General features: G+C 47.4%; 1 protein-coding gene across 6 annotated transcripts in view; it reads left to right on the plus strand.

Moving 5' to 3' along the window:
- The window catches only part of COLQ (collagen like tail subunit of asymmetric acetylcholinesterase), a 73,305-nt gene that overhangs the window by 32,037 nt on the left and 18,275 nt on the right, over positions 1-22,993 (plus strand). For 5 of the 6 annotated variants that reach the window (XM_051963125.1, XM_051963124.1, XM_051963123.1 and 2 more), the window contains exons 2-11: positions 1,883-1,995; positions 2,956-3,057; positions 7,236-7,280; positions 8,351-8,377; positions 9,727-9,798; positions 11,623-11,685; positions 14,112-14,138; positions 18,424-18,468; positions 18,632-18,667; positions 21,232-21,312. In XM_051963125.1, the coding sequence (XP_051819085.1) occupies positions 1,883-1,995; positions 2,956-3,057; positions 7,236-7,280; positions 8,351-8,377; positions 9,727-9,798; positions 11,623-11,685; positions 14,112-14,138; positions 18,424-18,468; positions 18,632-18,667; positions 21,232-21,312 (611 nt within the window). The remainder of the gene's footprint in view (positions 1-1,882; positions 1,996-2,955; positions 3,058-7,235; positions 7,281-8,350; positions 8,378-9,726; positions 9,799-11,622; positions 11,686-14,111; positions 14,139-18,423; positions 18,469-18,631; positions 18,668-21,231; positions 21,313-22,993) is intronic. The other variant, XM_051963122.1, reaches the window with a different exon arrangement.

Genomic DNA, 22,993 nt, shown 5'->3' on the forward strand with positions numbered 1-22,993 from the left:
GCAGCCTTCCCAGTTTCTCTTCTAGGAGAGAGTATAATGGAAGTGGGTGTAGGGATATTTGCCCCTAGAGCACAGGATATCACAACACCCCAACCAAAAACCCTGAGATGCAAAGGAGGGAAACACACTGGGCACCTAAACTTTGCCATTTGCTCTTCCCTCCCATTATCTGACTACCCCTCTGTTTCCCAATACTGGTTAAACTGCGTTGCAGTTTCAGATACCCCATCAAGTACTATTGCTTGTGTCCTTTAAATATACTAACACTTTTGGCTAAGGCAGTTCCATTAATGCACTCTTCTAGTGTAGACAGCTGCACTCGCTCACTCGTCCTTCCTCCTCCTCCTCCCCTCCCTTTCCTCTCCTGCCATATCTCAATTGGCTTCCTTACTGTAGTAGCACCTCCTCATCTTTGCCTTTGTCTTCCTTTTAGCCTGCTATCAGGCTGTGCAAAGGCATCTGTTTTCCCTGTGCACAAAGTGCACCCCTTGTACCTTGCTGGCTAGTGGGGGTCTCGAGTCTTCAGAGTTATCACAAAACAAATATCATATTCCACAAAGCATGACACTTTCTGGCTTTAAATGTAAGTGCATCTATGAAAAATAAGAAGAAATATCTTTTGTTTTGTATCCCTGTCTCCAGTCATATTCCAGATAATTGCCCACCTTTCTGATCCTTAGTCTGGGTTCTCCCTGTCCTGTTGAAATAACTTTTTCAGGGTTCTTACCTGTGTGGTGCCAAAAATAGAATCTGCTGAAGCTGATGGATTCCTCAGAATCATGTTTTTTAATGCATGAAACATACATGGTTGTTTACAAAGATTCATGAAAATAAAGATGTCATTTTTTTCTCCTCCATCCAAGGTCATAGACATCCTGAAGTTTATACAGATTAAGAACCCCTGCCTTAAATTCCAGTTCAAATATTCTGTCCTTTGATAGATTTCCTGATCACTCCAGCTTCTTCCCTCCAAAGAACTCTTCATTTTTACCATTAATGTTGCATAGACTGCCTTGTACTGATATTTGTATTCAATGCTTGTTCCTACCGGGTTTTAAACAATACAGTATAGTTCCTGCCACATGGTAGGCACTTAGAAAAAGTGTGTTGAATTGAATAAAACAGTGAAAAGAGCTTTGGACTCCATGATACAACAAAATAGAGTAAGTAAGTAGATCTTAGCTGTGCCATTTAATGCCTGTGTGACCTTGGACAAATAACTAACTTCTTTTTTAAATTTTTATTTTTAAATTTGTTTATTTTTAATACACATTGCTTTATGAATCATGTTGGGAGAGAAAAATCAGAGCAAAAGGGAAAAATCATGGGAGAGAAAAAAATAAATATAGCATGTGTTGATTTACATTCAATCTCCTTAGTTCTTTTTCTGTATGCAGATGGCATTTTCTGTCCAAAGTTTATTGGGATTGCTTTGGGATGACCTAACTTCTTTAAGCTTCATTTTCCCTATATGTTTACTAGGGCATGTTAACACTTTCACCACTTTCCTGGGAAATATTTTGTCAGTCTTTTCATGCTGTGAGTAATCATCTTTATCATTACTGTAAGCTCCCTTATGGTGTTGTTTGGTGGTTTTTTGTTTGTTTGGTGGTTTTTTTTTTAAGTATGTGCTTAGTAAATATTTACTAGGGATAGAATTAGCATATTTGGACCAAATTGATCAAAATACTTATTAAACCTCTTAATTAAACTAGGCAAGTTATGAAGCATCTTATGAATCATAGATGGCCTGATCCCAGTGGTCACAATCCAATGACAATTGGACAATTGGACAATTTCTTAGTACATATATACCACCTGTCCCTGAATCTAAGTCTTCTTTCCCACATCCTGGCACTGAATGACAGCTTTCTTTGCACAGCCCTTCCCGGCTTAGAAGAGAAGAAACGAGGTAATCAGAAAGGATGCTGCCTCGTGATCCCTCCTCCTCCACCAATGTTTCCACTGCCATTTTTCAGAGGGGGCCGGACTTCTGTGAGTACCTTGGAACTTGTTTGAGGAGGGAGTTGCAGAATTCTTCTTCAGACCAAAAAACTCTGTTTCCAGTGCCTTTTCCCGATCAGTATAAAAACATTGTTTATCTCAGCTCTTCAGATAGTCCCCGACAGCAGTTGTGTTTTATAGGCTTAGGCGTTGGCCTGTTTATCTAAGGGTTTAGGGGATTTGGGGGACTTTCTGTTGAAAATATCAACTACTGCAGGGAATTTCTTTTCATTTGTTATTCGAAATTGTAAAATTATCAATGTCTCTCCAGGATGGATGCCCTTGAAAAAAATGGAAAATTATTTGTAACTTTCCATTTTCTCAGTTCTTATCAGCTTTACCTGGGAAGTAGAGTTTTCCTCTCTTTGCTTTTTTCTGCTTTAACCATTTACTGGCCAGTAAAATTCTCTCATTACCTAAACATATCAACCATTTTAGAGAGGCAGAGGCCACTGATTACCCTAGTTTCCCATTCCTGTGTCTGGAGCCTCCACCTGAGGGTAGGGCACTTTAGGTGGAAAGGAAAATATAGCTATTGAGAGGTATATGTGCCCCCTCCTTAGGACTCTCAGGCCACCCAGGAAGCTTCCAGATTCGGTGTGAAGGATACTACAACAAATTCCCTAATTTGTTTAAATGTTTTTTTCTCAGTGGACAAACACTGATTTTCTCTCCCTTCTAACTCTCTTCTCACCAATGAAAAGCAAGAAAAACCAAACCTGGTAACATATACACATAGTTAGAGCTTCCTAACTTCTTAGAAGTTGCCATTGCCTGTCCAGGACAGGCCATTTAATGCTCCCAGGAACACAAAAGAATACCAAAAGGTGTGGCTGGAAGAAAGGAAAGGTAACAGGCTAGTTCTTGAGGAGATCTATCTGGTGAGCTGGGGACCGTGTCACTTAGACTCTGGCTCTAATCTTCCATCCTGTACATTGTTTTCTGTTGAAGCTTCTCTCCCCAGATATGCCAGACTTCTTTCTAGAGTTACAGACAACCCAGTCTCCGTGTGTTCAAGAATCTCTTGGCCCCCCTGGGCTTCCAGGCCCCCAGGTTAGTATCTTCCTTATAGCACTCTTAGTGTTCTGTTTAAAGCACTAAGCTACATTTAATGAAACTAAATTAGATAAATCTTTTTAAAGTACCTCTGCACTCAGTTACCATGCTAGCCACTGGGGATACAGTTCTAAAATGAAAGCGGTTTTTGCCTTCAAGGAGCTTCCATTCTATATGGGACTTATTCTATGCTGGTTTTTGCTTCCCTTAACATTTTCTTTTCAAAAGTAGATCATCTTGATACTTTCTTAGTTTGTGCCTCCAACTCCATCATTCAGGCCCAGAAGAATATGCTGAATTTTCAGTTTGGTTCAATTCTATTCAAGGTAGTATGCTAAGTAATAAGCAAACAGAGACAAAACAAAGCAGCTCCTGTTTTCAAGGAGCTTATATTTAGAAAGAAAATAGGATATATATACAGATAAGACTAATATGAGATAGGGAATTCTTAGAAGGGGTGCAGACAAAATGCTAAAGAAAAATTTGAAGAAGCAGGGAATCTTTTCAACTGACAGAATCAGGAAAAGCTACACTGAGGAAGGAGGTTGTTCAGACATGAGAAGTGTTTCTGAAGGAGGTGATACATTGAATTAGAGTTTGACTGGAAGATAAATTCCTCTTCTTGACCATTTTCTATTGTGTTGGATCCATCAGATGGCAAAAGCAATATCAGGGAGGTATGCACAGAACCGGACTTCTGAAGAGTTCTCTTTCTACTCCTACTCTCAGGATGCTCCTGAGAATTAGCACCAAGCATTCTTCCCCATAAAAATGAAGAAAACTAAGGAGCTGTCAGAGACAATAATTGAAGCAGGAAATAGATTAAAGGAATATGTAAGAGCCACTGAGACTCTTGAGGGCAAGACCAGTTTCATTTTTGTCATTGTAGTCTTAGTATCTTACATATATGTGTGCATCACTGTTGTTAACTCCCTAATGTCCACATCAACTCTCTCAAAGCCTTTGGGGCCAGGGCCTCTCTCCAACTCATGAGTGATTATATTCCATAGAAATTCTTGCCAAGGCACCTGAGGGAGAGATTTCTTTTGAGTGTAGGAAAATGGATGCTTGGTCCTAATGTTCCAATTCCACCTTTCACAAATATTAAAGAATCAAATGCATCTTCCTCGTGAGAGCACAGAGACAAATTCCAGAGCCACAAAGGTCCTAGACTGGCCTCAGAGCTTGTATGAATGCTTGCAGGAGGAAGACACCAAAAGGAGATTGGTCAGGCAATTTATCAGAAGGAAATATTTCTTTGTGAATAAAGGTCTCTGCTCCTCTTAGTACAGGAAGCACTTTTTCTTATGAGCATTAATAGTAAATATAATAGAATAGTGGGAAAAGACTAGTCTTGGGTTCAAATCTCAACTTTAATATTTATTCTCTGGGTGACCCTGAGCAAGCCGTGGTAAATCAACTAGCAGATCAAATCAGCAAGCATTTAGTAGCTGTCTTCTGTGTGTGTCAGACATTGTACTAAGTGTGGAAGAAAGGCAAAAAACAAAACAAAGCAGTCTCTTCCCTCAAGGAGCTCACCGTCTAAAGGAGGAGAGATCTGCTAACAGTTATTGCAAACCAGTTACAGAGAGACAGATGGAATTGGAGGCAATATTAGAGGGAAGGCACTAAAATGAAGAACTGAGAAATCCAAGGCAATCACAATAACATTTAGACAGAAAACACCATCTGCATCCAGAAAAAGATTGATAGAGATTAAATGTAAATCAGCACATGTTATGTTCACTTCTTTTTTCTTTTTTTTCTCTTTTGTGGTTTTTTTCCTTTGTACTGATTTTTTTCATCCAACATGATTCATAAAGAAATGTGTGTTTTAAAAGTTAACATATATGTTATAACCAGAAAAAATAAAACAATTAATTTTTAAAAAAAGAATTGTAAAAGATGAGATTTTAGCGAACACCAGGATAACCGGAAGGTAGAGATGGGAAGGGGAGTGTTCCAGACCTGGGGGACAGTGAGAACCAAGAGATGGAAGTCAGACAGGGGGTCAGCATCATTGAATAGAAGAGTATGTGCAAGGGGGTTAAGGTGTAAGAAGATTGGAAAGGTAGGAAAGGACCAGATTATTCAGGGATTTAAAAACTGAAAAGAAGATTTTACCCTTGATCCTAGATCTAATAGGGTATCATTGTATAGTTGAATAGGGAATGACCTGGCAGCCTGGTTTCTGAGTCTCGGTTTTCTCATTTATAAAATGGAGTTTAGAGAAATTCCACCAGTTACTTTCCCAGAGGGTTGTGTCCTAGTGACCTGAGAGAGCTACAGATGGGGAAAGTGGTTTAGTCAGCTGCATTTCAGAATGTACTAGAACCTGTAATTTAAATAAAAGAAAACCTGGCTGTTCTAGAAACTTGAGCCTACATAAAAGAAAACACAGGACATCTTAGAACCTGCAGCTGGTATGAAGGAAAACACAAATATTTCTAGAACTCTAGTTCACATAAAAGAAAAGATTGTTTTTGAGCCTTGTTCTAGAGCCATGATTCTAGAATGCTTGTTGCCTATATACCTTGTGAAAAGAAATGTGATCTGTTCTGCTACCTTAAGAATGAAATTAAAACCCCCAAAAGAAATGGGGGGGGGAAGGTGGGGAAGGATTACTTCTTTGCCATCCTGAACAAATCTCTTCATTCCCACAATTCAAAGAGAATCCACAGTCAGCACGGTAGCTGAAGGTCTCAGACTTCAAGGATGTGGCTGGGAATTTTGATGGATTTCTGCCCTCACCCCTCACCACTCAATTCTGAGGACTTTAAAAAGCAATTAGCTGAGTGGGCCTCTCCCAGATGGACAGAGCAGAAAATAACTCTTGGAAGGATCATTACAAGTGGTAGTATTGCTCGCTCTGCAGGACTCCTCATTTCTAAGCCAAAGCTAGTCTCAGCTTTGTGGCTGACCCAAGGAATACAAATGCCAACTTTTCTGGGACAGCTCCTCCTGTTTTGAGAAGCCATTTTATTTTTATTTTAAATTATAAAATTTTTATTTTAATGGTATAGTATATTTCAAATGACAGGTAAAGATAATTTTCAACATTCATTTGTATAAGATTTGGAATTCCATTTTTTTCTTCTCTTCCCTCACTTATCTCTCCTTTCTCCAAGATAGCAAAGAAACTAATATAGATTATACACGTACAATGAATTTTTAACATCTGAAACATGTTGTGAAAGAAAAATCAGGACAAAAGGGAAAAACCACAAAGAAAAAACAAGAACAAAAAGATGAAAATAGTTTTGATTGCCATTGGGTCTCCATGGTTCTCTCTCTAGATGTGGATGACATTTCCCATTGCAAGTCTATGGGAATTGTTCTGAATCACCGCATTTTAGTGAGGAGAGTCAGACCATCACACAATCAAAAAGGCATTTTGGTGATAATGCAGAGTAGGAAGATTTCCCAGGTTGTTGCTGATTAGGTTCGGCCCCAGGACTCCAAGAAGAGTTTGTGTGTGCAGTAGCCAAAGCCTGAGGGTCTGGCTGGAAGCAGCCTGGGAAGGTTGGGTAGGTCAGCCATTGAGACAGGAGCCCTCCCTTCTTTTCCAAAATAAGGTCATTTGATGACTTTTCAAAGGTTCTTTTCCAGTGCCGGGGGTACTCTGGGTATTACCCACAAACTGAATAGCCCAGGAAGGAAAATAAACCCGGGAGAGTTTCTGTCTCGGAAAAGGTGGAGGTAGGAGCAGGAAGTCTGTGAGGATGGCCAGTATGGCGGTCTTGGGAAAACAAAGTCCAGAATGGAACCCGAGCGGATGCAGAGACGGGGAAGAGGAAGAAAGAGTTGGTTCTAGAGGAATTTGGGGTTTTCTGGGGCTGATCGTGGAAAGTGTGTCCACTTAGCCCGGCACAAGCCCCTAGGCACTGCCCCCCCCCCCCACCGTCCCCCCTCCACACTCAGCCTCTCGGCTCGCCTCAGAGGGACACTGCAAACACAAAGGTCATCGAGCACAGTTGTTGGTCTTCCCCAAGTCACAGCAACAGAAAGCAGCGGAGCAACAGGGCTTCTGGTTCCAGCCCTGGCTCTTCCCCGGTCCGGCTGCTCCGTGACAAACGTGTCCTGGGGCTGACTCATCCACAAGCTCCGGGGGAGATGGAATCTGTGCGTGGAGACGTCCCCTACACTCACTGAGTTTTATTTTCTCCCTCGTGTAGGGTCCCCCAGGGACTCCTGGAGTGAGAGGACCCAAAGGGGAGAAAGTGAGTACTGCCTGCGGCCGACAGAGTCTGAGTCTGAGGGTTTGTGAGTGTGTTGAGGGGAAGGGGGGGACAAGGCCAGATTGGCTCCTATTGGGGCCTTTAAGGGGGTGAGACATTGGCCTGTTACCAGAGAAGACTTGAAAGTCTTCTCCAGGGACGTGAGGAGGGATATGGCTGCAAATCTGCCCCCAAACTACAAGCCGGCAGCAGGGACAAACAGCAAAGCGGTAATGGGGAGGCTCCTTGTATTCTCTGGTTCCACTGGAGAAACCCCCATCTGGCCCAGAAGATTTTACAGCCCCTCTTCTATCTGGTGACGTCCTACTGGGGTGCAGAGGGAGAAGGCCCTGAGGGGTCCTGGCCAATCACAGGTGGGCTCAGCTTTTCACTGGCCTTCCAGTTATGCTGCTGAAACACCTGGATGCTGTGAAAGGATAAGCAGAGCAGGGAGAAGCTGGCTTTGGGGACCAGAGGCCTTGGGGGGCAGAGGCTTTGGGGGCCAGAGGTCTTGGGGGCAGAGGCCTTGGGGGCCAGAGGCTTTGGAGGCTAGAAGCTTTGGGGGGCAGAAGCCTTGGGGGCCAGAGGCTTTGGGGGGCAGAAGCCTTGGGGTTTGGAGGCTTTGGGGGGCAGAAGCCTTGGGGGCCAGAGGCTTTGGGGGCCAGAGGTCTTGGGGCCAGAGGCTTTGGGGGCCAGAGGTCTTGGGGCCAGAGGCTTTGGGGGGCAGAGGCCTTGGGGGCCAGAGGCTTTGGAGGCTAGAAGCTTTGGGGGGCAGAAGCCTTGGGGGCCAGAGGCTTTGGGGGGCAGAAGCCTTGGGGTTTGGAGGCTTTGGGGGGCAGAAGCCTTGGGGGTTGGAGGCTTTGGGGGCCAGAGGCTTTGGTGTGTCACTCTGGACCGTCACTTGGTCTCTGAGAACCTCTCATCTGTTAGAGGATGAGGTGGTTCTGGATGACCGCTGAGTTCTCCTGCCATTCTAGATCTGTGACCAAAGCAGAGAACACAAGGGTGTGAACTAAAAAGTCATTGCCACAACTCTGACACTCCTACCTCTGACCTGCCCTTTCCTTCCACAGGGGGAGCTCGGCCGGCCAGGGAGAAAGGTAAGTATATTTTTCTGGTTCTGTTTTAAATAAATAAGTTCTGGGTTTCCTTTCTCCCTCCCTCCACTCCTCTTTCCTTCCTTCCTTCCTCCCTCCCTTCCTCCCTCCCTCCCTCCCTCCCATGGTGTCTCCTTGAGAAGAGCCCCCAAAGAAAAGGGTAGGAAGATTTCCTGGGTGAAAACAGAAATTCCTGAAGATCCATAGGCCCTCTCTCCCTTCCCCATCACATTTTCCAAGTGCATGCAATCAGCCCATCTTGTATGGCAAGAGTTCTTAACTTGGAGTTTGTGTACTTGTTTTTTTGGAATATTTTGATAACTTTCTGTTTTTAAATTTTCAATAGTATTTTATTTTTCCAAATACATATCCACATTCCACATTCATCTTTTAAGACTTTGTGTTCCAAATTTTTCTTTCTCTCTCTCTTATCTTCCCCCTCTCCAAGACAGCAAGCATCTGATATATATTAAATATATATAATCCTTTTAAACATATTTCTGTATTTGTCATGTTGTACAAGAAAAATCAGACCAAAGGAAAATGAGAAAGAAAAAAACAAACAAACAAAAGGTGAAAATCCTCTGCTTCAATCCACATTCAGTCTCCATAGTTCTCTCTCTGGATGCAGATGGTATTTTCCATCCCAAACTATTTCAATATAATTGATTTCCTTTGTTATCTTATATTTTAATAAATATAATTAAGGAATAATATTCTTCTGAGAAATCTGCCAGACATTAAAGAATCAGTGACAAAAAAATTAATAATTTATGGGACAGCTAGGTGGTGCAGTGGATAGAGCCCCAGCCCTGAAGTCAGGAGGACCTGAGTTCAAATTTGACCTCAGACACTTCACACTTCCTAGCTGTGTGACCCTGAGCAAGTCACTTAACCCCAATTGCCTCAGCAAAAAAAAAAATTAATAATAATAATAATTTCTGCTAGATGTTGACCTGGGAGCAGGGAGAACATGCCAAAGAGTTTGCCTTAGATGGGAACCAGAAACAGAAAGATGTTTTGTAAGTTATGAGGAGTCAGAGATTTGTTCCAAGAGAGTCCAATTCCCCTCTTTTCAATAGTCTGATTCCATGTACAGTCTAAAAAATCAGCATGGAGCAGTCGGCAGAGATGTGCTTGGGTTTGCAGACTACCTCCAATGTTTAATAGTTGTAGGATTATGGGAAACTCATTTAATTTTTCTGAACTTCAGTTTCCTCATCTACAAAATGGGAAGCATGATGCTGACCTCAGTTATAGTGAAGCTCAAAAGTTAAAGTGAAACCTTTAAGGGACTCCAGCTTCCGAGGGAAACTAACCATTGTCATGGTTCTTGTTGTTGGTCTTTAAAGGGGAGACCCGGCCCTCCAGGAGCCCCCGGAATGCCTGGGCCTGTGGGCTGGCCAGGCCCTACTGGATCTCAGGTAAGTGCTGAACTCCTTGGACCTCATTTTGCCCTAAATCAACAAGGGGAGAGGAAGATGGGACACCAGCTGCTAGGAGCCATGCAGAAAAGCTTGGGGTGCCAACAGAAGGATGAGGAGGAGGGGGGAAGATTATCTGCCTTGTCTCCTGCCGCTGTGCCCCCTCCCCGCCCCAGGGTGCAGAGAGGAAGCGTGATTTACTGGAAAAAGCACTGGGCCATAGAGTCAGGAATTATGTGTTCCAATCTATGTGACCTTACCCCATAGGGATGGGCTCCCCAGTGGGACTGCCTAAGCAGGGACTGTATACCCAGTGCTGGGGAGGTTCTAGAAAGGATCTTTGCTCAGGGTCTCCTTCTCTGAAACCCTCCAAACAGCAGAGAATCTCTGCCCTCCCATCCCCGCCTCTAGGTGCTGCCCCAAGCCCCAAGTCAAGCACCAGCCATTTATTTACCCTTGCAAATCTTACTGGTTCTGGGTTCTTATAGAAATAGAGCAGTTAGGCTACATTAGCAGGTGTCAAAAAGGAAGGGACAGTTGAAAAAAAGAAAGTTTGGGTCTTTGGACAAGACCAAAGGGTATGTTGGTGTGAGAATCTTTGAATAAACCCTCAAAATTGGAAAGAGAAGCACTTGAGAGGGACAAAGGAGAGAGATCTACAGGTCTTCCTTCTTAATGCAATAGATAGCTGCTCTAGGAACTCTGGGGTAAACTTCAGCCAAGGGAATTCTGTTTTCTTGAGAGAAGTGGAGGACTTTCTCAGCTCTCAGATTCTGTGCCTTCCTTTCTAGTTTCCATTATGAAACTGGAGATATATTCTCTGAAACTACATTTTGATTTAGCCCCATGTCACCGATTAGACCAAATCAATGTCTTCCTTAGCATGGTGTAGCTGGCAGAGCATCCAGCGTATCTTTGCAACTTCCAGTGGGTTATTTTTGGGCTGTTCACGGGAGCTTTTGGATCCTACATTTTGATACCTAGGAGCTGGATTGGAATCCTGGTTCTCACTGTGACTCTAAGAAGTCAGCTTCTCAAAGCCTCAGTTTCTTCAGTTGAATAAAGAGAGTGTTAGAATAGGGGGCTTCCAAACTCTCTTTCAAGTCTAAAATCTATGATCCTATTATCTTTTGCTTTGCTCAAAATTCTAGAAGTGAAATCCAGAAAGTATTAATATGGCAGCCACTGTGGCTGCCAAAGGCTGAATTTGGGCTTTGGATAAGGGGCAGGCGTCCTTTTTAAGTTCTTCCAAATTGGATGGGGCATGTGTTCCCCCTTACTAGAGATTTCAGCAAAAGCTAGATGCCATTTGTGGGGGGAAATGTAGAAGGGGATTTCCAACTCTGAGACTCAGTGATCTGTCGCCTTGTGAAAAGATATTTATATTGTTAGCCTGAACTCTCATAAGTAAATGAAAGATTTTATCCCCTTTTCACAGGATTTTAGGGATCAAGTAAGGAAGGTTTGAGATAAAGAGGATCAGGGGGCAGCTAGATGGTGCAGTGAATAAAGCATCAACCCTGAAGTTGGGGGGACCTGAGATAAAATCTGACCTCAGACACATAACACTTCCTGGCTGTGTGACCCTGGGCAAGTCATTTAACCCCAATTGCCTCAACCTCCCCCCCCCCCAAAATAAATAAAATAAAGACAGGTTTTCAAGCTTCTAATCCTATCTGGAGGTTGCTGTCTACTCTGTCCATGGGTGAGTTTGCCCAGGTCCCTTACTTACTAATGATCAAATAGCTCTGGACAGCTGGTTCCAGTAGGAGACATAACTCACTCTCTCTCTCTCTCTCTCTCTCTCTCTCTCTCTCCCCCCAGGGTGAAAAAGGTGATTTGGGCTTGATGGGATTACCAGGTACAAGAGGACCTGTGGGCTCCCAGGTTTGTGAACTGGAACATTTTCCGATTTTGTTTTCCAATTATCTATTGAAACCATAAAGTCTAAAGTTAACACTAGGCAGACTGTGGGTATAAACAGCAGCAGAATATAGCAGAATACAGAATAGAAGAAAGGGGGAGAATAAAGGCAGAGAAAGGGACTCCAAGATTTAAGGATGCCTTTCTAAGCCCCCTTTGTGACTGTAATTCCTCCACGGTTCAGCCCCATGTCACCGATGAGACCTAATCAATGTCTTCCTTAGCATGATGTAGCTGGCAGAGCATCCAGATATCTTTGCAGCTCCCATTGGATTATCTTTGGGCTAATCACGGGAGCTTTTGGATCCTCAAGTTCATTGCCAGTTTCCTAGCTTCAATGTGAAAGCCTCCAGTCTATGCTTTGATGGCGAATGCCTGGTGGGAAGAGATCACTCAGTACTCATGCCCCTGGCTAGTGATACTTGTTTGTTCATTGGGTCCCCTCTTACTTCATCCTGGTCCTCCAATTAGCTCTCACTTCTTCAGGGACACTGTTTGTGAAGGGTCCAGCCTTGTTTTTACCTGTTCCCCTGATATATTCATACCAGTCACTCTTTATTAACCTCTTCACCAGAAAGTGACCTGGAAACAAGAGTACCTTGGGTTTACTTGTTCCCAGTTCTGGGTAAAGGTTTAGCAAAGGGTAATGTCATCGGTAAAATGTGTTTATTAGTTTTTTATTATTATCTAAAGCTTTAAAAGTCAAAAAAACAGATTTTCAAAAGAACAAATGAGAATAAAAAATACAACTGTATTTTGATAAATTTCTGTCATTTGCAGTTTAAAAATACGCAGTGTAACTTTAACAAGATGGCATCCAAATCAGCTGCTCCCTCTCCCTCTATCTCTTTCTTTCTCTCTCTCTTTCATCTACTGATCTTTTATTTCTTTTATTTTTATGAATTTTGCTGTTGCTGTTCTCATTATTGGAAAGCAGAACTGCATAGTGGGTAGAATCCTAGACTTTGCTTCAGAAAGTCTGAAGCTCAGATCCCACTTCTGACACTTACTAACTGGATGATTATGGGAAACTCACTTAATCTCTGTGATTCTCGATGACCCTCTGAGTCTCTAAGTTATCAGTGGATCTGTGCTAGCTCATGTTTAACACAAGCAAATAGTATTATATTACTTGCCTAGTTATAGTCAGTGTGTACATTTGGTTCTTTGGTCAAACAGGTTTCTTATTTTTTATACTTTTCATATTGGTCATTTCTCAGAGCACAAAACTGTCCATTACATTTATGTTCCACAATGTGTTCAGCCATTCCCAGTTCATTGTTTTGCCATTTAAAACTAAGACTTTCTTATGTTATTGAATTCATAGATTATTTTGAACACTGTCACCATTGCCAGATATCTTTTTGGACAGGTTCATTGTTGTTTTTTTCTATCCATAATATTTTTAAATTATATGAGCCCCGGTAGTGAGCTAGTTGTTCCTAAAAACAGGTTCTGTCTTTTTTTTTTTTAATTTATTTGTATCACCAACATTTAGTTCTTTGCACTGGAGAAGTACCTAACAAATGCTTTTTCCATTCATTCATTTGTTCAAGGTCGGAGGGTGTAAAAAGTTTTCTGACTCACATATATGTGTATGTATCTGTACATATACAAAGAGAGAGAAAAAGGGAGAGGAATGCACAAAAGGAAGAGAGGAGGAGGAGCTGTGGAGATGGAGGGGAGGAGAGACAGGGAGACGCACAAAGGGAAAAAGAGAGAGAGACAGCTAGACAAAGACAGAGAGAAAGACACCTGGGGGAGAGAAAGAAAGAGAGACAGAGAAATAGAGGGAGAAGAGAAAGGGGGGGAGTGTCATGGGTTGTCATGGACAAAGGACATCGCTGAATAGCCCCCCTAATGTTGATGAATCTCTCTACCCTTAGCTCAGTTATCCCTCAGAATCTAGCCTTGAACTGTTGCCAGGACCGTCCCCCCAAAACCTTTCCGGCACTGTGAACCTTGCCAGTGCTTCTACTCCAGGCTCCACAGTCACCTCCAAGCCATGAACAAAGCCTTGTGGAGATTTCTGACTTGCTGTTAAAGGCTTTAGCTGCAGTTCTTTCCTTCTGGGGGGCTTCTTGGCCCGTTCTGAAGTGCTTCCCCAGCAATACTGTCCACAAGAGTCATATTCAGGGGGAAAAGCCTCGTGCCTGCAGCGGCCGGAAGCCCGGGAAAGCAAAAGAAAGGGGAAGAGGCCCCGATGGAAGCCATGATCACACCTTCTAGAACGTACAAGGGAAAACAGGGGGTCCCTCCCATCCCAGCCGCAGAGCCACCTGCCTACCCCGAATTCTGACCGCCATTGCTCGCCCTAGTCCTTCACCCAAGAGCTAATTGTAGAAGATGCAGGCGGTGCGGGGTGTAAAAGGCTTTCTGCTTTCTTTCAGGGTCACCCCGGCATCAGAGGGGAAAAGGTCAGTGTGACAATAAGATGGTCCATTAGAAAATGGTTTTGTAAGTGCTAAGGGAGGTTGGGAAGGGATGAGGGAGGGAGGCTGAGGGCGGAGGCTGGCTGGGAGGGAGGGAGGCTGAGGGCCAGAGGATGGCTGGGAGGGAGGCTGAGGGCGGAGGCTGGCTGGGAGGGAGGGAGGCTGAGGGCCAGAGGATGGCTGGGAGGGAGGGAGGAGGCTGAGGGCGGAGGCTGGCTGGGAGGGAGGGAGACTGAGGGCCAGAGGCTGGCTGGGAGGGAGGCTGAGGGCGGAGGCTGGCTGGGAGGGAGGGAGGCTGAGGGCCAGAGGATGGCTGGGAGGGAGGCTGAGGGCGGAGGCTGGCTGGGAGGGAGGGAGGCTGAGGGCCAGAGGATGGCTGGGAGGGAGGGAGGGAGGCTGAGGGCGGAGGCTGGCTGGGAGGGAGGGAGGGAGGCTGAGGGTGGAGGCTGGCTGGGAGGGAGGGAGGGAGGCTGAGGGTGGAGGCTGGCTGGGAGGGAGGGAGGCTGAGGGCCAGAGGATGGCTGGGAGGGAGGAAGGGAGGCTGAGGGCGGAGGCTGGCTGGGAGGGAGGGAGGCAGGCTGAGGGCCAGAGGATGGCTGGGAGGGAGGAAGGGAGGCTGAGGGCGGAGGCTGGCTGGGAGGGAGGGAGGCAGGCTGAGGGCCAGAGGATGGCTGGGAGGGAGGGAGGGAGACTGAGGGCAGAGGCTGGCTGGGAGGGAGGGAGGAGGGAGGCTGAGGCGGAGGCTGGCTGGGAGGGAGGGAGGCAGGCTGAGGGCCAGAGGATGGCTGGGAGGGAGGCTGAGGGCGGAGGCTGGTGGGAGGGAGGGAGGCTGAGGGTGGAGGCTGGCTGGGAGGGAGGGAGGGAGGCTGAGGGTGGAGGCTGGCTGGGAGGGAGGGAGGCTGAGGGCGGAGGCTGGCTGGGAGGGAGGCAGGCTGAGGGCGGAGGCTGGCTGGGAGGAGGGAGGCTGAGGGCGGAGGCTGGCTGGGAGGGAGGGAGGCAGGCTGAGGGCGGAGGCTGGCTGGGAGGGAGGAGGGAGGCTGAGGGCGGAGGCTGGCTGGAGGGAGGGAGGCAGGCTGAGGCCAGAGGATGGCTGGGAGGGAGGAGGGAGGCTGAGGGCGGAGGCTGGCTGGGAGGGAGGGAGGCAGGCTGAGGGCCAGAGGATGGCTGGGAGGGAGGGAGGGAGACTGAGGGCAGAGGCTGGCTGGGAGGGAGGGAGGGAGGCTGAGGGCGGAGGCTGGCTGGGAGGGAGGGAGGCAGGCTGAGGGCCAGAGGATGGCTGGGAGGGAGGCTGAGGGCGGAGGCTGGCTGGGAGGGAGGGAGGCTGAGGGTGGAGGCTGGCTGGGAGGGAGGGAGGGAGGCTGAGGGTGGAGGCTGGCTGGGAGGGAGGGAGGCTGAGGGCGGAGGCTGGCTGGGAGGGAGGCAGGCTGAGGGCGGAGGCTGGCTGGGAGGGAGGGAGGCTGAGGGCGGAGGCTGGCTGGAGGGAGGGAGGCAGGCTGAGGGCGGAGGCTGGCTGGGAGGGAGGGAGGGAGGCTGAGGGCGGAGGCTGGCTGGGAGGGAGGGAGGCTGAGGGTGGAGGCTGGCTGGGAGGGAGGGAGGGAGGCTGAGGGCGGAGGCTGGGAGGGAGGGAGGGAGGCTGAGGGCAGAGGATGGCTGGGCGGCCATTTCTTTAGGAGCTGGCATCTGGCCGGCACCATGCTCCAGAACAGGTGAGGGAGATGGGTCCTGGCCCGGGAAGTTAGCCATAGGCTCGTACCAAGCCCTGCTGGAAAATGGCCTAATAGGGTGTGTAAGGAATGATAACGATGTCTGGGCCTTCCCTCACAAAGAAAGGGGGCAGGGAGAGCCAGATGCTGCCACCACCTTAGATACTGATGCCCGGGGGAATTCTGCAGCTCCTGGTCTGTCCTTGTTGGACCTGCTCATGGTGGGTGGGGAAAGGGCCGGCTCTTCCTACTCCGGGCTTGGGCTTGTAAAGCGCTCCGGTGCCTTTGTTGCCACGGGTGGGCCCTGGTTTCCTAGACCTTGCTGAGCGGCCGCAGCGGTCTGGGCAGGTCCAGGTTCTTCTGGGACGATTCCTCAGAACGATGATAGAGAAGCTCCCTGCTGGCAGCGAGGGGGTCAGCAGAGGCCTTTGTCGATCACATTTACTTATACGCGGCACCCCTCAGCCCGACAGCTCGTCAGCGGAGCCTGGGCCCTTGTCTCCAGGGCAGGGGGTCCTTGCCACCGCCCTGCCGGTGCGTTTGGCCAGGAAGCCCCCCGGCTCAGGACGGGGCGCTGCGGAATCCTGGCGGCAGAGGCCCCCGGGCCGCGCAGCACCAGGGACGGCACGGGAGCCGGACACGGGGCCCCAGAGGAGCCCCTTCCATTCCGTGGCCAACAAGTGGCCACCCAGCCTCTGCTGAGGTCTCCCGGGGGGCAGCCCTTCCAGAATCGGAGGGACTTGATCCTGCGGATTCTGTTTGACATTCCCCACCACTTCCGACCTTTCCCCCAGTGGGACGACCCCAAGCCTCCTCACAGGGAGGCTGAGGAAGGTTCTTTTGGGGTGAGGGTCAGATGGTGGGCTCAGAGGCAGCGGGGGGCACAGTGGCCAGGGCGCCGGCCAAATGCAGCCTCGGACACTTGCTGCCTTAGTTTCTCTTCTGTAAAATGGGATCACAACAGCATCTCCCTCCAGGGCTGAGGAGAGCTTCCATTGTGAAGCCCTTAGCGGTGTCTGGCACACAGTAGGAGCTTAGTAAATGCTTGTTTCCTTCCCTCCTTTCTCCTTGGATGGATGGACCAGGCCGTGTTTGCCCAGTACATCCGTCACCATGACCATAATGGCCTAGCGGGGGAGCCAGGAGATGCTAGCACCTGAGAGCTGGGGGACCCTGAGCAAATCACTTAAAGGCTCTGCCTCGGTTTGCCCATCTGTAAACTGGGGACGATGACGGTGCCCACCTCCCAAGGCTGTTGGAAGGATAAAGAGCAATACTGTTGGTAACACACTTTGCACACTCAGCCTTGCAGTGGTGATGAGGAGGGGGAGGAGGACTCTGCTTATTAGCAAAAACACAGCCCATCCAGGGACCCCAGGCCTGAGCCGCAGCCGGGTTTGTTAGCAGCGACTGGGTCGGGGACGGCTCCCCTCCTTCCCCTCCCAGCCTCGGGCCCCAGGGCTGCGGATAATCGCCCTTCTTGTGGCCTTCAGGCCCACAGTGCCTCTTCCCATCCCTCTCCCCCAGGCTCTGAGGAGAATCAGTGAAATGCTCCTTCCACTCAGCTACACTTGAGTGTTCCTTTCTGACAAGCGGCCCAGCTTTGCAGCACATAGAAAGTAAAAAGTGATTAAAAGCTAATCTTGAGCTTCCAGGAAGCCCCTCTACACCACGCCCGGGGCAGCCAGGCTCATCTGGGAACGGCCCCCTCAGAGGGCAGCCCCCCTTCCAGCCATTTGACCCCTCGGGCCTCCTTCAGAGGCAAGGGGCGATTGCTCGCAGAGGAGAAGGAGAAGGAGAAGTGTCTGCTAGGCCTGAAGCCCACCCGGGTCTTCAGCCCAGTCAAAAAGCAGGGGAGGGGGCAGCTAGGACACTTATGAGCCGGGGGAGCCCGGGCACTGAGGCCCGATGGCCTCTCCCACCACGGCCCCCCCAAAGGCAGGTGGAGGCAGAGCTGACATCCCACCTTCCCTCAATTCCCACCTCTTTCAGGTACCCAAGTGGTCTGGCCTTTTCTCCATCCTCCAGAGCATCCATTCTCCTGCTCCCACCAAGATCACATACAGCAAAATCCTGGGGGGCAGTTCTGGGCTGTGGCCAGACACTGAACTCAGGGGGGAGCTGGGGGCTGTGGGGGGGCCTGGGCTTGCAGGGCGGCTCTCTCCTCCTTATTCTCTGAAGGAGGGACCGAGCCCCAGCATCATGGGCTGTGGGCTGGAAGGGAACTTGGAGGCGGTTGTGTCCGACTCCTGTGCAGATGTGGAAACTGAGGTACCGAGGAGGTTTCCCAGGAGGGGAAACTGGCTTGGCCAAAGTCGGAGAGATAGCCCAGGGCAGAGGGACCGGGCTCTTACGGCTCAGTATCCAACGTGTTTGAATGTGGAGTAGAAGTTAGAGCCTTCAGTCTGGGTCTGGAGACCTGAGTTCAGATCCTACCGTGCTCACTTACTGGCTGTGACCCTTGGGAAGTCATTTAGCTCATTTCTCCGGACCTCAGTTCTAGGGTTCTGGGATTCTTTCCCGTTAACACGTTAAGGTAACCTGTCTCTCCTATGCTTTTCTCCCAGGGCTCCAAAGGTGACCAGGGCATCCTGGGCCCCAAAGGAGAAAAGGTAATGATTTGGGGCGATTAGCCAGATGGGGGAGCAGCTGTGCCCCGGCCTGATTGACGGGGGAGGCTGCAGTTTGAAAAGCCTCATGGGAGCTGGCTCCCTCCACACCTGACGTAGATAATCACCCTTCCGCACTTGATTCTCACCTCTGTTCTCTTGGCAGGGTTTTCCGGGCCTTCCTGGGATGCTGGGACAGAAAGTAAGTACTAGAAGGTCCGAGGAAGCAGGGAGGGGAAAGGGGGGAGATCCATGGGCGCTGTTCTCTCCTAACGTAAGATGTTGCCTCTGGATTCTGGGGAAGGACAATGGAGAGACTGATTCGGGGCTTAAATTTCATCCCCTTCGTATTTAAGACAGGCTGATAGAATCGTTTTTTTTGTAAGCTCCCAATTTTCCATATTTTCAGAATTCTAGCACATTTTTATACTGTTCCCATCTCGCTGGCAGGGCTGTCATATATTGGAGAAAATATTATATTTCATCATCACCTTGATAACATGAAAAAAAAAAAAACTTTCCTTCTTATTAGGTTAAATAATTCTAGAGAGAATTCAATTCATTGCAGCCGGGAGAAAATGGGAGAGCCGGTGGGACGGCTCTCTCCCCGCTCGCTCCGGTAATTACCCCTGCAATTTAAAGAATGCTCTCTTCCATCCTTGGACATGCTCCTTTAAGACAGGGCTATATATGATCCCCATAATTGAGTCTTGGGAGAGAAATTAGATCAAGAAAATGCTGGCTGTTTCCGGTCGGAGAAAGGCAGGGTCGGATTGCAGGAATTTGTACTAATCGAGTCCTAGGGATAGTTACATAAAAATATAAATAACACGTGTGTGTGTGTGTGTGTGTGTGTGTGTGTGTGTGTGTGTGTGCTGGCACAGAACTTTTGCAGAGGCCAGGGAGTTTCCAGAGGGGACAGTCCCCCCAGACCGTTTCCCTTTGACTACTATTCTGGGTTAAAAAGGTCACTTTTCATCCTGTTTGTAAGGGATCTGTGGGGCAATGAGAAGTAAGATACTTGACATATTTTCCCCTATGCTCTTTCCTCTCACTGCCCCACAGACCCCTTACAAAGGAGCCTCAGATGTTATGGAAAAATCAAATAAGCCTTTTATTTGAACTACTTCTTAGACAGCTGCCTAATTTAGTTTAAATAGGAATTTTAAAACATTTAAGGGAGGAGGAGGGGATAAGGATATGATATTTAAATGTCTTTAATTTCACAACAAATTTAACTTTTATCTGTTTGAATTATCTCACTCCCTTTTATCTAAAGCTAATGGTGGAGTGGGGAAGGGCAGGAACTCAGGGATTTGGGGAGAGCCGGTTGGAAGGGAGGATACATAATACCTAGCAAGGAATAAACTCAGGGATCATCTACACTTAACAGAAACTGATTTCAGCTGTATAAGATTGGGTTTTTTTTTTTTTTTTTAAATACATTGTTCTTTTATGCTGGTTCTTGCTGGGGATTTCTATCAGGTTTCTGAATGTCAAAAACACAAGCTTGATAAATATTGGGGCAGCTGTTTGCCTTGTGTGCTCTGGCCTGACCTCTGACAAATGCCCTTTGTCTTTCCAATGGTAATTATAAATCAGTAGGCCTTGGCAGGGCATTTAGCCCTGTAGAGAACGGATGAACTTGCTGTCACCTAGTAGACGTGTCCAAAAAATAATAACAAGCAGTCAGACATAGGGAGTCTTGAGTGGAAGTAGGGGAGAGACGCAAGGCCTAATGGGAGAAATGGGATATTTTAAGGTTTTGCTGAATTTTTGCAGTTGGTACATTTGGCAGATCTTCAGTTAGGGATATTTTTCCACTTGCTTTCTTCATGACTTTTAATGAAAAATACTCACCGTGAGACCATATGGCCACACCCAGCCGACTCTGGGACAGATCTCGTCCGTCTCCCCCCATAAATCCTCCCAAGAACATCCATCCAGCTCGGGAGACCTTTCCGTGTGAAGGGCACCAGCGATGGCACTCGGGCATCCGTCTGTCATCTCGCCTTCTTTCTTGTTACGTGACCCACCCACCCACCACCCTTTCCTATCACCCATTTTCTTTACCATGTTTCTTAATCTACTCCTTCCACACGAGTCATCGCTGCTCGTGTGCTGTAATCCCCCCATACCCGCCTTCTGGCCGTAAGTCAGGAAAATGTAACCCCACCAAAGTTCCATGAAAATAAAATGGAAAGGAGGTAGCACCCAAAATAATTGGGATTTAAGGGAAGGAAAACAATTGTGTAGAGAGATCTAACAGAGGGTTTAATCTAGAGTCACTAGCACTCCAGAACCCTGCTCGGATAGAGCACTGTGGGCCTGACAAGGATTGTTCCAGACCCACAGATGAAGTTCCTGGGACAAAAACGGGGAAATCGAGAGTAAGAGAAGGATGCTCTGATAAAATTCTTTCCTGAGTGTTTGTGGTTCTTTTCAGCTTCTTCTGAGCATATGCTTTGGTTACAGAGTAAGCAAATAGGGCCCAGACATTTTCCTGTCTTATACCCACGTTCCTCTATCTTGGCCGGGCTCCGGGAGAAGAGGGAATCCATTGCTCGGCTTCAGCCACTGCTCAGGCCTTCTTTGCCCAGACTTCCTTCTCCCTCATCATCCTTATCCATACCCCGCCATCCACCTCCACCTTTTCTCTGTGAATATTAAGTTTGGAATAAATGTTCTACTGAATAGAATCCAGTTGACTAGAAGTGCCTTTCCTCCTTCCCTGATGTTTCTCATCCCTCTCTTTTTTCTCTGCAGGGAGAAATGGGTCCAAAGGGAGAGCCTGGTACGTCAGGACCCAGGGGACCTACAGGAAGACCAGGAAAACGAGGCAAGCAAGTAAGGGCCCCGTGTTTTACCTCCTCCCTTCAGTTGCCTTTAGTGACCTTGCAGTCTGTATAATGGGCACACACACAACTGAGCTGGTTTGAGAAAGAAAGGAAAATATCATTATCCATCACGGACTGGGTCATCTCCTGCCATGGGCTGTTTGGGTTGCAGGCAGGTAGGGAGAGGGCAGTTAGAAATGGATCAGACCAGAGGAGTCCAATGGACGTTTTGGGTCACTAAAGCCTGGTTTCAGTGAATCAAAAGGGGAAACTGAGGGCCTTGGAGGATCATGGATTTAAAGCTGGACAGAACCTTAGAGGTCATTAAGGCAACAACCTCATTTAACAGATGAGAAAACTGATGCTGTTGTGTGGGAGGCCACACAAGAAGTAAATGGTCAAGGAAGGATTTGACCTTGACTCAGAAGGCATCAGCCCAGGGCTCTTTGCTTTAATTTTCCAGCTAAGGGTCGATTTGGTGTAAATCACGAGCTCTCCAGGTATTTTTTTTCCTTATTCTCTCCTTTCCTTGGCCAGAATATTTACATGGGTCCCTGGAAGGGATCTGGGGGCAGAGCAGACTGCTGCCTCATCCTGAGCAGCTCTGTTATTGAGGGACACCATTGAACCTGGGACCGATAGGGATTTTAATTCAATAATAAATAGTAAATTAATAATATTAATAATTTAATTTAATAAGATTTGGGGGAAACTGTCTAGGTCTGTGCAGACATCCAAATATACAAATAACTCCTGTGGATAGAGGGCATAATTCTTAATGATGACCCTAAAAGGATTATACAAAAAGCACAAAAATATCAGACTTAGATGGAGTCCTCTTGGTCCCATGGGTGGGTCCCCAGGCCAATCTCCTGGCTTTAAACCAAATACGACCACCCCTCTCTGCCCAACCACCCCCAGATATCTTCTCACCCCTCCCCTCACATAGAGAGCTATTACAGCTGCTGCTCTGTCCACCAGGAGAGAAGTGAGCAGAGCTTACCAGCTGTTCTGCCCTCATGAAGAGCTAAATGTCTTAGTGGACCACATGTCTGGTGGGCCACATTCCTCCTTCCTCAAGTTTTCTTTTAAAAATTATTTTTACAATTACCCATGCATATGCTCTGTCAATAAAAAGCTATAATAAAAAACAAAAGATTTTTTAAATTAATAAAAGAATCTTTTGGTTTATGATAAAAATATTTTTACTATCATTAAATTTAAAAAGGGATATTTGCTAGTTTTTACAGTCTGCTCTTCTGCCCCATCTCTTGAGGCATGGAAACAAAACTGTCCTTTCTACCTTCTGGGTTCTGTAGTAAATTAGAGGGCTTCCGGGGGAGGCTGCCCCTTTGTCTCTGTAAGAGACAAGTCCATTTTCTGCCAGATCCAGTTAATGACACGACCCATTTCTGCCCCTTTTTCTGACGCCTTCTGAGAGAAGGGATTAGTTCACAAAATTCCCAGATGTTAGAACTGAAAGGGACCGAGCCCTACGGTTGGATTCGGGTCTAGACCTGGCTGGGACCTGGCTGGGGAGGCAGGAAGACCTGGTTTCATTGTGGCCTTAGAGAGTGACCGGCTTTGCACGTGCCTCAGTTTCTCCTCTGTTAAATGGAGTTAATTAGTAACCACAGCCAGGGTTGTTGTGAGGACAAAATAATGTAGCACCTGTAAGTATTCATGAAGCT

This window comes from Antechinus flavipes, chromosome 5 (genome assembly GCF_016432865.1).
Source record: "Antechinus flavipes isolate AdamAnt ecotype Samford, QLD, Australia chromosome 5, AdamAnt_v2, whole genome shotgun sequence".
In the NCBI taxonomy this organism is placed as follows: domain Eukaryota; kingdom Metazoa; phylum Chordata; class Mammalia; order Dasyuromorphia; family Dasyuridae; genus Antechinus; species Antechinus flavipes.